Below are 14,492 nucleotides of genomic sequence, written 5' to 3' on the forward strand. Positions count from 1 at the left end.
TTGAAAAGGCAACAATTAAAAAGGTGAAAGCAGACCTATATACTGAAGTAACAATTCTTGCTCCAACCTGGCCATCCTGCCCTTTTAATGCATAACCAGTTTAAAAAAAAAAAAAAAAAAAGCTGAAATTGTCTACAGAACCTGGCGATACAAGCTCTGTCTGATGTCTGTCACATTCACTGTTGAAGTGGAGCACAAGAATCCCAAGGACAGCCCAGTCACTGGCTGACTAGGAATCATGAAACCACCAAAATTTCAGCATGTGTTATATGTCCAGCATCAGAGGAAGCCCAAAGCACCAGTTCTTATAGTAATGGTATTTCAGCACTTTTACTGTTATTTTTATATTAAAACAGCATGGATAGGGGCAATGTTTGTTATAGCTATACAGGCCTGCCTTAAGATTAGGGTATGTTTGTCTAATTGCCTACCAGCAGATAACCGCTCTACTGCAGCCATCCACTGACAGGCAAGTAGTTATTACCACCCCCAACCCCCCCCCCCATTAAGGGCAACAATTCAATACCCTTTGGCCCATATCTAGCAAACATATTGGGAAACATTTCAATAACTTAACCAGAGCCAACCTTAAGGAAAAGGCTCCCACCACTAGAAGTAGGAGATTCTCTTCAATAAATAAAACAAAAATCCATAATCCTGCATATAGTTTCGTTCACTTCTCTTAGAAAGCAATTTCAAACAAAAATACACCAAGTGGATCACCACTTCTGAAATGGATCCCAATATGATGAACTGCTCTTCAGATCTGACCACCCACCCCACTCACCCCCCCCCCCCAATTCCACCCCCCCCCAAAAAAAAAGCCAGAATGAGATGCATAATCCATCTAGAACAGCGTTCTTTAACTGAACAAAGCCGATTTTACCATACTGCTTTGTAAAGCCAGTACAAAGTTGTGCAAAGAGAAAGATGCTCCCATCTCATTCTGGGAAAAAATAAAAACACGAAAAATATTTCCAAGTCAATTTAGAGAATGGAGAAGCAATTTTCCAAAATGTAAGGGTATAAGTGAAGCTCTTTTACAGTCTTTTCAAAAGCTCCACTGGCAGCTCTTAGACCAAATTTGCTGCCAGACATCAATTGCAGTCATTTTATTAAAACTCAAAAGTAATGGTCATTTGTATACAAAAACAAATCTGTTATCTGTCAATCTTTGGAAGACTGCAACTTGAAAGATTTCAAGCGTACAACTTAAATGAAAAAAGGGACAAAAACCATGTTATTGTAGAGCATCTTTTACTTTGCCTTCAATTATGTTCCTCAATATTGAATACCTAGACAGCACCTTAGCAAAGGCAACTTCAAAACTGCTGCCATAATATTTCTAGGGTGCTCAGTGTGTAAACTCCTTGTGCAATATAGAAACTGAGCACTAAACCTCTTGTGTATATAGGAGGTTTAAAGTTTAGTGGTGGGGAAAAGACTTCATGGGTGGATCATAGCTTTAGCACCAGCAACACTGCCACTTGAAGTTGCAGTAAAACACTGCACGATGACAGGTGCAGCTTCAACAGAATAACTGGGCAAAGAAAGTCATTTATTGCACCATGATCCCAATCAATGAAATAAATGCACAGGAAAGATTTCAGTAGCAGAACAGCTGCAAATCGAAAGTTAAACTATCCCCATTAATGACTTTTTGCCAATTATTTCTGCTTGCAACCTTGTAAATGATTACACAGCAGTTGCCAATTCCTGTGCTTCCAAGGGGCACCTGGACATGCAATACTAAAAATTGTAGAACAAATTCTAGCATAAACCTTAAAACAAATAAAGGGGATATATTATGGCTGCACAATCCAGGTGGTGTGGGAAGGGGCAAAAACTTCAGTGATGGTTACTCCTAATATTTAGAGGGGAACAAAAAAGGCATTTCATTGAGTAATACCCCAAAAATTAAAGGATGGAGTAAAAATCAATCCATTTAGAATTATGGAGGAAATACCATTTCCAGAAAACCCAAACGTTGCAAGAATGAGCCTCTAAACAGGGGTGGGCAACTCTTAGAACTCCAGCTGTGGTGAAGCTACAAATTCCTCAAATGCATCTACCTCTGGGAGTCAAGCCTGTGGCTGTCAAGAGTCTTGCAATGCTTCATGGGATATGTCACAACAGCTGAAGTGCCAAAGGCTTCCTACCCAACTATAGAATTTAGATGAGGTCCTAATTCACAAAGAAACCTTCAGTAAACCATCAAAGACAAAACTAAAATTTATACCTCCCCCATAAAAAAATGTATATATATATTTACAGTTTTGTACAAGTATACACATCAAATCCAACAGAATTCTCCCCTCATGCAATGGACATCTTGAAAGAGAGGGGTATGGATTTGTATTATATCTGAACACAAAATGTTGCTTGCAGGTTAATAAAAATTACACATTTAGTGTTCAAAAAAGAACAAAAATCAAATAGCAACTGCAATAAGGTGGAGAGGACTGAAAAATGAGTTTACTTCCTAAACTGTTTTCTGACTCAGGCTCTCATTTTTTGCTTGTGTAATTACAGGTGTACATATTTACATATCATTGGGACCCCTGAAGCAAGCTTTTGATTTTTCAGATGAAAGTATGCATGAACAGTTTTACAGCTAAGTAGTTCATGATTTGCAAATTCCACATATGGTTAAGAAAAAAAAAAGGAAATATTGTGTTTGTCTTATAAGGGCTGCATGAAAGGTCTTATACATAAGGCACTTTTGCACAAGTAAAATAGTTTGCTTATGGAATATCATTAAAACATGAACTCTAAACTGCCACAAAGGTGTACAGGAATAATGACAAACCAGTTTTCAACTGTATGCAACTTTCCAACTGAAGGGACTTCCTAAACCAAGTATTGCATTGCTGACCCAGGTGAAAACAAAACCATTATAAGCATATAATAGTGCAAGGGTCCTCAAGCAGAAAAGTGGCCAGAAGGTTTTCCATTATGCACTCCCTCTCCCAACGGAACAGAATGAGAAAACAAATAAGTGCAACTACATTAATCTTATGAGCACACAGTGCAAACAATGGGGTAATTAAAAATGTCTGAGGGGGAAGAAAAAAAAATTCAGGCTCAAAACTGCTGGTAAGTGTCCTAGAAGGCAGGAGGAAAAAGCCATGAAAGGGGGGAAGAAGCCCTCATCAAGAAAATTATGCATGTTGGGATCCTCATCTTCTCGGGGCCAGACCATGCCTAAAATAAAGAAAATTAAAACGAATTAGCAATCCACACTTGGTGTGTGTAAAAAAAAAAAAAAAAAAAAAAAAAAAAAAGGTACACTAACCTACTGTGTATATAAAGTCTACACACCCGTTAACATGTCAGGTTTCTGTGATGTAAAAAAATAATGAGAATTCATTTCAGAACTTTCCAACTTTACTGTGACCTACAAACTGTACAACTCCATTGAAAAACAAACTGAAATCTTTCAGGTGGTGGAGGGGGAAGTAAACAAAACTAAAATAATGTGGTTGCATAAGTGTGTACACCCTCTTAGCTTAGCTGTGTAGCTGTGTTCAGAATTAAAGCAACCACATTCAAAATCATGTTAAGTAGTAGTCAGTACACACCTGCCATCATTTAAAGTGCCTCTGATTAACCCCAAATAACGTTCAGCTGTTCTAGTAGGTCTTTCCTGACATTTTCTTAGTCGCATCCTACAGGAAACGCCATGGTCTGCAGAGAGCTTCTAAAGCATCACAGGGATCTCATTGTTAAAAGGTATCAGTCAGGAGAAGGGTACAAAAGAATTTCCATGGAATTAGATATACAATGGAACACAATGAAGACAGTCATCAAGTGGAGACAATATTGCGCAACAGCGACATTACCAAGAACTGGACGTCCCTCCAAAATTGATGGAGACAAGAAAACTGGTCTGGGAGGCTGCCAAGAGGGCTACAGCAACATTAAAGGAGCTGCAGGAATATATGGCAAGTACTGGCTGTGTGGTACATGTGACAACAATCTCCTGTATTCTTCATATGTCTGGGCTATGGGGTAGAGTGGCAAGACAGAAACCTTTTCCGAAGATAAGCATCCTAACCTGGATAAATTTTGCAGAAACATCTGAAGTCTTCCAAGCATGTGAGAAAATGTGTTATGGTCCGATGAAACCAAGGTTGAACTTTTTGGCCATAATTCCAAAAGATATGTTTTAGTGATCTACAGTGGTGTTTTTGCACCAAAACATCCACAATGAAGAATGGTGGTGGCAGCATAATGCTTTGGGGCGGTTTCTCTTCAGCTGGAACTGGGGTCTGAGTCAAGGTAGAGGGAATTCTGAGCAGTTCCAAATACCAGTCAATATTGGCACAAAACCTTCAGGCCTCTTCTAGGAAGCTGAACATGAAGAGGAACTTCATCTTTCAGCATGACAACAACCCAAAGCCTACATCCAAATCAATAAAGGAAAGGCTTCACCAGAAGATGATTAAAGAATCTGTAATGGCCCAGCCAGAAGCCAAGACCTGAAACCAATCAAAAATGTGTACGGTGATCTGAAGAGGGCTGTGCACAGTAGATGCCTTCGCAATCAGACAGACTTGGAGTGTTTTTGCAAGGAAGAGTGGGCAAATATTGACAAGTCAACATGTGCCATGCTGATACTCATACCCAAAAAAACTGAGTGCTGGAATCAAATCAAAAGGTGCTTCAACAAAGTATTAATTTAAGGGTGTGCACACTTATGCAACCATATTATTTTAGTTCTTTATTTTTACTTCCCTCCACCTAAAAAGACTTGTTTGTTGAGTTTTAAAAAAGGTGGAAAAAGTTCTGAAATGATTTATCTTTGTCTCATTATTTTACATCACAGAAACCCGACGTTTTAACAGGGGTGTGTAGACCCTACTGGCTCCTAGACCGAGCAATCACATGATCGCTGTTTTACCCTTTACTGAGCAGAGACTACCAGTCACCAGCTTTCTGCACTCACTGTAGTGCTGGGCTGTAGAGGGGGCAGGAATGGCTGGGCTCAGGCTCTCAGCAGCTAGCGAGAGGCTGAATCAGCTGCCAGTCAGTCATCTGGGCTGATTGCAATATAGTCAGGATCCTGCAGTGTCTGGACCAGCTCTGCGATGTCAGCTGACAGCAGGCTTTAGAACTATGTGCTCTTTTGTGACCTGAATGAAAAGTATGGTCAAAAGAGCTGTAGCCATACTTTCAAAAGTGATCTGCAATCACTAATCTGTATTGCAGAAGTATTGCTTAGGGGTTTTTCTTATACCTGTAGCAGGTCAGTGACTGAGTGAAAATGGATGACTAAATCGTAAAATCAAGGATTTAATCCAGGCTCTCAGTGATCCGCCACACTGGGGAGAGCACCCTCTCCCCTGTGAGCCACCAGAAGGGATATGGCAGACATGCACCTATCCCCAGGACCTCCAGTCCAGCACAATGGTAAGCCTATCCTTGGCTCCACACACTAACACCAACCTAGGGTGCTAGAGGGATCTAAAAATTGAGCTCCCATAAGAAAACAAAAAAGGGGAAGGGGATGAATTTTCAGAGCCCCAACTGCGCCGCCCCCCCCCTTTACAGAATCCTCTGACACCCCCCCCCCCCCCCAGACTGCAGCAGGACCACCTAATGCAGGAGGGGGGGGGGGTGCGCAAGAGGTATTCAGGGAGACCTGAATTTAAAAACCTAAACAAAAAGAAAAAAAAACACCAAGGTGCTGTGCTGATGTTTGCAGGATACAGGAAACCAGAACCTAAGGGCAGCCTTCTCGGGAAACCTTTTAAATCTGTCTGTGCCTGTTTTCTGTAGGAGTTGCAAGGCCATCGCCTGTGACCATCCTGGAGGACAACTTGGGAAATCTGGTTAGCCAGCTGCTTTAACATTTGTCTGCAGATTCAAAACCTTCCTGCTTTGCATGCAACTTTTTTTTTTTTTTTTAAAGGAGCAAAGAGAACCCAAATTAAAGTTGACAAAAAAACTTGCACTTTAAGTCAAAATAAGGCACAAAATGAAACACTGACTTGCAGATTAATGTTTCTCCTCTCCAGACTCGCTGTGATACTCTGCCACATAGAGGCTTTTGTCGATACTGGTGGGTATGGGCTTGATCTCTGTTCCCAGCTGCTCTTCAATACTTTTAAGGTTAAATCTGTCATCGTAGGTGATCAGGTTGATAGCAAGCCCAAGATGGCCAAAACGACCTGTTAAACAAATCAACTTTAAGATTCAATATGCAAAAATGTCATCGCACAAAAGCATGCTTTAAGAATTACAAAAAGTTTCTTTGAAATCACATCTCAGGCCCACCTCAGATCTATGCAGTTTATCCATAATCATTTTTGCACTAGCAGTTGCCTCACCTTTTTGTACCTCGAAACACTACTACTATAAAGTAAAGGCAGACTTCCATGACAAACCTCACAATGACCACATGAAAACCAATCAGCATAACACTCAAGATGAAATAGGCAGATTTTCCCAAATTCCCTTATTTACAGCTTAAAAAAACACAAAAACACACAGCTTTAGGCATAAAGTTAGGCTAAAGCTGCTTACAAAACAGACTGCATAATTGTTCCTAAGAATGGTCATCTGGGTTATACATGCACGGCTAGCTACAAACTTGCAATGGGTGACCTTGCTCAGGAAAATCTCACTTCAAAAATGCTTACCTGATCTGCCTATGCGATGTAGATAGGTCTCTGCCAACTTTGGAAAGTCAAAGTTTATCACCACATTCACAGCTTGAATATCAATACCACGGGTAAACAAATCTTAAAAAAATAAAAAATGGAACCACAGTTAAAGCTAATTTCAGAAGACAATCATGTACAGAAAAAAAAAAAAAAAGAAAAAAAGGCAACACATTTGTACCTTTTTGCATTTCCATCTTGGACAAGTTTGTGGGTTTTTGTTTGTTTTTTTTTTAATTTCTAGGAAATTGGATGGATGATTTAAAGAAGTGTGGGCTGCTTTCAACTAATTCCTGAAAGTGCCAACTAGCTGTCTTTGGCGTCAGCAATTAAATCACCAACCTAAAGAAACATGCAGCAAATAGTCGAAATTCTGCATTTATACTTGTCTGTGGTCATTGATTTGAAATACTGAAGTCAAAGCATCACAGCCAGAATAGCAAGGTCAAGAATGAGCAATGGCAACCTACATGTAGGTTTTGATATGTTTTCTATAAAAGGTTTAGTGTGGTGGATTCAGGCAATGAGATGTTGTGGATAGAATAGGTTTTAATTTAAGTGTAATACCTTTTGGGGGGGACTGAAAATTTTGAAAAACGGATGGGCCTACATTGATAATCAGTGTACATGTCCCCTCTGAAGAATGCCGCTTACCGGCTCTCCTCACATGCTGTCAGTGTGAGGAGAGGACTGCCGATAGCAAGCATTTCCTTGTTTTCATGCTATCAGCAGTGATTGGACACAGCTGATAACATGATAGAGCCTGTGTAATCGGCTCTTTACTGTGATCGGTGATCTATGGTGTCCCAGGGAGTGGGAGATTGTCATATGACACCTTCCCACAACAACAGAGCCACCGCCCATCCTTTATATGGTGGGCAGAAGACAAACCATAATTCATCTTATGTAGGAATCTGGAAAGCATTGCACCCGCAGCAATCAGTAGGTGAGCAGGCTCCTGCACTCTGCAGCTGCTTATCTGTACAGAGGTACAAGCCTTCGGTTACAGAGCCACAGCAAGTGTGAATGGCCCACAACTGCAGCACTGCATTGAAACAAAGTCCCTCTGCTGTGGTGGCAGACAGGACTCGTTTTTTCAGTCACCTTGTCCTGAGAATGAATGATGCGGTTGTAAACAAACCATACTAGATACAAAAAAAAAAAAAAAAACTCAATAGAATAAAAAAAAAGTGAAAAAAAATCTCCAAAAGCTGCTCGGACACTGCAGAGGTTTGGAGTCATGGGAATATGGCGGTTTTAATATTAAAGAGCAATAATAAAGTATATTCTGAACATTATATACAGAATTACACTATATCCTTTCCATATATCATGTACATCTGTGGAGCATGGGTACTATGAGTACTATGGAGTACTTCTACTAAAGCCCCGACTACATCTAGGAGAAGGATCTATAAGGCTGTGAGGACATCATAAAGAGTAATACTCAGGCTGGGAAGGAAGTCCTTGGAATAAATGCAATATACCCTTTGTGATATTAAGGCGTGGTTTTATGGCCATTTGGTAAGGGTATTTATTTCTTACACTGTAGAAGTGTACACGGTTATTGTCACTTGGATTTTATTCACAAGAGCGATTCACAGTCACGGTTGTTACACAGTGCTCACTTTTCACTTATGTAGTCACGCTTGATGTGAAGTTGCACAGAGCATATTGCATATAGTTAATTTTGATCATTTGTTTATAAGGGTAAAGCACTATGTAAGTTTTTTTTTTTGAGGTTCACATTGTCCATTGGAGCCATTTGGAGGGCTTGCAAATCAGGATTTGGGATTTTTCCTTATTGGAATCAGAATTTGGAATGACCAATTTTGGACACGTGTATAATTTTTTGGTGATTATGTTCCACATTTTTGATTAATGATTTTTTTGTATCTAGTATGTTTGAGCATATTGGGGTATTAAGATTATTACACTTTCAAGGGTGAAAGTTAGACTTTTATGCTTTAGGGTTTTAGCGGTTTCATCCTTGTGTATTTGTGTTAGCTGTGTTTACAACAGACTAGATAAAATACGGTATCCAATTTCAAATTTAGTAGAAGCCAAGCCCCCCTCAAAAAAAAAAAAAAAAAAAAAAAAATTCCTGCGGGAAAGGAAGAAAACGAGGCAGGCTGCACACACTGGCCATGCGTCATTATTATACAGTATTTATATAGTGCCAACGGTTCGCTCAGCGCTGTACATTACAATGGGGGACAATACATAATGCATGCTAAATAGAGAGGGGAGGGGGGCTTGGTTCTCCCTGTTGGGTGTAATATTAAACATGGTCAGAAAGAGTTGACCTTTATGTTTCAGAACATTGGTTTGTGTTAGAAACTAAAGAGGCCAGCATGCTACAGGCCGGTAAGATATAGCCTTTCCTGCTAACTGGCAACAGAAGCCACAAGCCTGCCATATACAAGAACTCCATTACATAAGTTTCACGCAATAGGTTAACAACTTACCAGTGCAAACAAGGTTTCGGCATAAGCCATTTCTGAAATCGTGGAAAACTCTATTCCTGTGCTCCTAAAAAGAAAGTTACAAAAGTTATATTGCATTCCTCACGGTCATCCCTAATAGAAGGTAATTACACTGGATTGGGCCTTGATCAAAATTTCTTTAGCAGTCAATTTGTGAACTTCAATGTGATCAGATCACATTATAAACCTAAACCTTTAAAAACAGGTGATTTACAACCAAAATCTACAGAGTGAACTTTCACCTAGTTTAACCTTCACTGGTAGATCTCAGATCCCTGCATATATTAAAGACCAAATTCACTTAAATAAGTGCATTTATTTTTTTCTTCAGGCACCTGCAGAGCATTGCACCAGCAATTAGTGGATCTTGGGCGCAATGTCAGGCTCCTGCATTCTCTTCCTACATCTCTGTGCCAATACCTCTTCATGGGCTGTCAGTTTCAGAGCTGAGGGAAGAGTGGACTACAGGGGTGCTATTCAGTGCCAGAGCAATCCATTAAAATGTATAAGCCACCTGCCCTGGGGCAGACTGTACTTTGTTAATTCATTCACAGATCTCTGAAGGAGCGACGCAGCTGTAGAAGCAGAACTGAAATTCGTATTCTGACAGTGGGGGGACTCCACTCTTGGAATAAACTAGTGCAGGTAGGAGTATTCCCCCATCTACATCGAAGGTGTGGAAGTTGGAAAAGTTCTTGTTCAGCACACCGGCTTGACAAAAAAAAAAAAAAAAAAAAAAAATCTATTTTTGGGTTGTCCCCAGAAGAGTAACGGGGAAATCTCATAATGGAGACACTAGTTCTAGTGATCTGGGGGTCCAAGGAATTACCTTAATTTGCAGGGACTTCCTCTAACTTCCTGTTTTTGCCATGGGACAGGAAGTGGGAAAAAAAACCCACGCAAAAAAAGGTTTTGCTTATAGTTCTACTTTACCTCTTCACGCCGAGCATACGCAAATATGCGTCCTCTTGGCGTGATGCTGAGTGGTCGCATATTCACACACCATTTGTAAACATGTGCTGAGAGCGGGCACCCTGCACATGTCGGTGTCCCACGGAAAGGTCCCAATCTCTCCTTGCGATTGGGACCTTTGCGATCATGCGACTGCCGTGACAGCCAATCACGGCGGTCGCATGACTAAACCCCGCCCCCTGCATCAGAAACCCCTTAAATGGCCAGGAGGCAGCAGGCGTGAAGCTTACAATTTGTCAACTTCTGTCACCAACAGCATTCAGTTAAAACATACAATAATAGTCACTAAAACCAGGCATTGTAGGCGATGGACAAAAACACACGCTTGTTTAAAAATGCTCACGTATGCCCACACAGAGCTGCTTGCCAACATGGCCACAGATCAGCATTTTTCGGCCCTGCTCCACTGCATTATGTGACCCAAACCAAAACCCTTACAGTACACTATAGGTATTAGTCACCAAATATGTAGAAATTATAAATAAAACTGCAGAAAGCAGTTCTTGCTAGCCTTCACAAAAAAATGAATTGCCTTCCCTGGTTTGAAATATCCAAGTCACAGACTCCAACATGTATGCAACAAAGTCAGAAGTTTAGCTCAAATCTGTTGCAAAAAAAAAAAAAAAAAAAAAAAAAAAAAAAAAAAAAAGTTTACATGCTGCAATGCACAGCATTGGGGAAACTGGGTCAGTTGAATAGATAATTTTTTTTTGCCTGTCAGAAACGCAATATTTATACAATCAAAAAGGTTGTGACAGAGCCCTCAAGGTAGATGGAAAAATGCAGTTCAAAATGACAGGTGTTCTTTAGTCCTCCTGCACACTGGACATTGATAACACTGGTAACGTTAGCTGTGTAAAGTCAAGTTAAAAATGTTTTTTTTCAGCTTTTTTTAGTGTTTTTGCATTGGTGTTTAGCGCAGTTTTCATGTCTACAGTCGAAAAAAAAAAATTTTTTTGTCAGTCAAAAAATGCCTGTGTTTCAGCGGCTGAGCGCTTTTACAGCTGAAAAAAAATCCTCTGGAAACACTAATCCTGAGTTTTTTTTACCAGCCAAAAAACGGTGTATGAACACATAGGATAACATGCAGAACATTTTACTAGCTGTAGAAAAAAAAAAGTCAAATCCAAAAACAGCAGCTGTAAAAACAGTGTGCATGAGGACTTAAACGCGCTGAATTAAGTTAAATTTTTAAAAAACCCCTCGGGAGAAAAAAAAAAATCATATAGTGTTACAGACCTGTCTCATCTTTGCATGTATATAGAAGCACGAATAGCCCAGCTGAGATATTTTCTTGGCCAATAGCTCTACCCGCTGAGATGAGTTGCAGAAGATAATTGACTGGTTAATCTGAAGCTGTAAAGGAACAATCAAAAGCGATGATTAGTTGTGTAATTTCAATGGGCATACAACCTACAGCTCTCCGGATACATTGAAGCAATGCAAGAGTTTTTTTATCACTAGAAAGAGGCACTAAACATTTGGCCATTTTCTTGTTTTTTTTTTTTTTCTATTACATAATTTCGGTAACGGTTCCATATATTGGAAACACTAACATATTAACCACTTGCCCTCCGAAAGATTTACCCCCTTCCTGACAAGGCCATTTCTGAGAAACTGCACTGTATTGCTTTGACAACTGCACGGTCATGCAACGCTGTACATAAATGAAATGTATGTCATCTTTTCCCCACAGAGCTTTCTTTCGGTAGTATTTGATCATCGCCGCAGATTTTATTTTCTGCGCTATAAAACTGAATTTGAAAACAAAAACCCACTAAGTATATTAATTGGTTTACGTTTAAGTTATAGTGTCTACAAATGGTGGTATATATATACACTGGAATTTTTTTTTTTTTTTTTTACACTACTAATGGCAGTGATCAGCGACTTATAGCGGGACTGCTGCGGGCATTTTGACACTGGGTGGGAGCCAACTGCCACTGACATCTCTAGTGACACTAATACAATGATCAGTCCAATAAAAAGCACTGACACTGTACTAATGACAGTGGGCAGAAAGGGGTTAACATCTGGGGCGATCAAACTGTCAGGGAGTGATTAACTGCTGTGCTGTGCACTCTTCTGTCAGCATGGACTGGCTTCACAGCAGAGACCCGTGTTTACACAGATCTCTTCCCTCTCAAACTTTGTGGACAAAGTCCCAGCCGAACACCGACATCCTCCACACCCCCTTCCCGGAAATGCAAAATCATTTATATTTACGTGATTTTGCACAGCACAGCCACCCTGTAGCGGTACATTTGCTATGAGGCAGTGGGCAAGCAGTTAAATAGCAGGTAAGAAATTAATTTGTCCAAAAAACTTATTTGAAATGGGAACGATTCTTTTGGGCCTGCAGTGGAAAGGCTACAATCCTGAAGCAACACAGAGGGCGCACCAGCCTAGCGCATTATCTCCACAGCCATTTACATAAAGATCGGTTTGGGCTGAGGAAAAGGGTACTGCCTTCAAAACACGTAAGCCATTAGGATTGTCAATTACTTCCAAGCCCAGGCGCAAGTGGATCAGATGAACCAGTTGTATTACCGAGATGCTTTGCCAGTCTGGACATCTGTATAATGTGTTTTTAAATTGTTTTGGAGAATGCACTAGGTTGGTGTACCCTCCATTTCATCACCAGTCCAGAGAGGGCAGCAAGGTGCTATGTTTATATCTCCAATTCTATATGTACAAGTTCCGGAATCAGTCCACCACATATGCGCAGGTGGTGTTTTATTGCGCTATAATCCTGAAGTGGCTGAGGGGGGAGAAAAACAAACCAACCCCAAACATTTTTGCATCCTTTTGGAGGAGATAAACTAGGATTTTTGTACGTGCCACAAAAGAAAAAAAAAAAAAAAAAAAAAAAAAGGAAAAGTCCTATATTCTCTTATCCTCTTGTGGGACACAGTGTTTCACCACTGCAGTCCAAATGATGGGTGGGCAACACAGCAAACACTAACAGGGCAAACCCCCCCCCCCCCCAGGCCTCAACACGTGAAACCTGATAAAAGGTTTTAACTTCCACTAGAGGATCCCTGTACCTGGAGAAAAACCTTCCCCATTTGTTAATGACTAAACTCCGGTGTAGGGGCCACATTTTGACAGCTTAAAAGTTTGCCTGCCAATTGTCCATGCCTGGAAAGTACATGGGAGAAAAGGTTGTAATGTAAAGTTTTGCTGCTAAAGTCAGGATGCAATCTACCTATTGCTGCGGAGAGATTTCCTCCCTGATGGTGGATGTAGGCCACTGATGTGATTTTCTGACTCAATACAGACAAGGTGCCCAAGAACTCCACAGCCCAACATAGCTGGTATATGTTGGGAGGACTAAAGACCCAAGGAAGGACATCATATTCCAGAGCTGGATACCAAAGCCACAAAGAAAGCAGCGACATTGTAACCCATTTGCTGATGACACAAGGGTGTGCAATAAGGTGGATATCCCTGGAGGTGTTTGTAACATGGAACATGATTTGGCATTGCTGTATGATTGGTCAAAAAAGTGGAAAATGCAGTTCAATGTTTCTAAATTTAAAATAATGCATTTAGGGGAAAAATCCCTTGAGTACAACATTGGGGATACATTGTTGGCCAACAGGAAAAGGACTTTGGGGGTATTTATTTCAATTTATTGCAAAATGAGCAATGTGGCCAGGCAGTGGGGAAAGCAAACAGAATTCTAGGATGCATCACTAGAGGGGTCACCAGCAGGAGGAAAGCAGTCCTAATTCCTTTGCATCAGGGGTGTTAAACTGGCGGCCCTCCAGATGTTGCGAAACTACAAGCCCCATCATTCCTCCGCCTTTGGGAGTCATGCTTTTACTCTAGGACTTCTAGTTTGGCAACAGCAAGAGGGCTGCCAGTTTGACACCCCTGCTCTACATAGATGTAGAGTTAGACCTCATTTAAGATACTGATAAGACAGAACGAGTCCAGAGACAGGTAACAAAAATAGTGAAAGGTCTGGGGGGGATAAAACATATAGAGTGACTTCAAGAACTTAACATGTACAGTCTGAAGGAGAGAAGGGAAAGCGGAGACACAATTGAAATCTTTAAATACATCAAGGGGGTAAATGAGGTTCAGGAGGGTAGTATTTCAACATGAAACCAAAATAAAGAACACGGTGACATGACCTTAAACTAACTGGAGGAAAGTGTCAAACTAATCTCAGAAAGTACTATTTTAACGAAAGTAGTTGATTCTTGGAATAAACTTCCAGCAGAGGTAGTGAGCCAGTCAACAATAAATAGCTTCAAACATGCGTGGGAGAAGCATAGGTCTATACTCAGACATAAAAGTTTAAATTATAAAAACAAAAAAAAACAAAAAAAAAAAAAAAAAACAAAAAAAAAACAAAACA

General features: G+C 40.4%; 1 protein-coding gene across 1 annotated transcript in view; it reads right to left on the bottom strand.

Moving 5' to 3' along the window:
• Positions 1 to 1,537: 1,537 nt before the first annotated feature.
• The window catches only part of DDX6 (DEAD-box helicase 6), a 53,126-nt gene continuing 40,171 nt past the window's right edge, over positions 1,538 to 14,492 (bottom strand). Inside the window, exons 10-14 of the mRNA XM_089678611.1 lie at positions 11,363 to 11,479; positions 9,134 to 9,197; positions 6,645 to 6,746; positions 5,994 to 6,173; positions 1,538 to 3,204 (exon numbers count right to left, since the gene is read on the bottom strand). Coding sequence (XP_089534737.1) covers positions 6,001 to 6,173; positions 6,645 to 6,746; positions 9,134 to 9,197; positions 11,363 to 11,479 — 456 coding nt within the window. The 3' untranslated portion in view covers positions 1,538 to 3,204; positions 5,994 to 6,000. The remainder of the gene's footprint in view (positions 3,205 to 5,993; positions 6,174 to 6,644; positions 6,747 to 9,133; positions 9,198 to 11,362; positions 11,480 to 14,492) is intronic.

This window comes from Staurois parvus, unplaced genomic scaffold (genome assembly GCF_062004578.1).
Source record: "Staurois parvus isolate SC_StPar_1 unplaced genomic scaffold, SC_StPar_1.0 ptg000207l, whole genome shotgun sequence".
NCBI lineage: Eukaryota > Metazoa > Chordata > Amphibia > Anura > Ranidae > Staurois > Staurois parvus.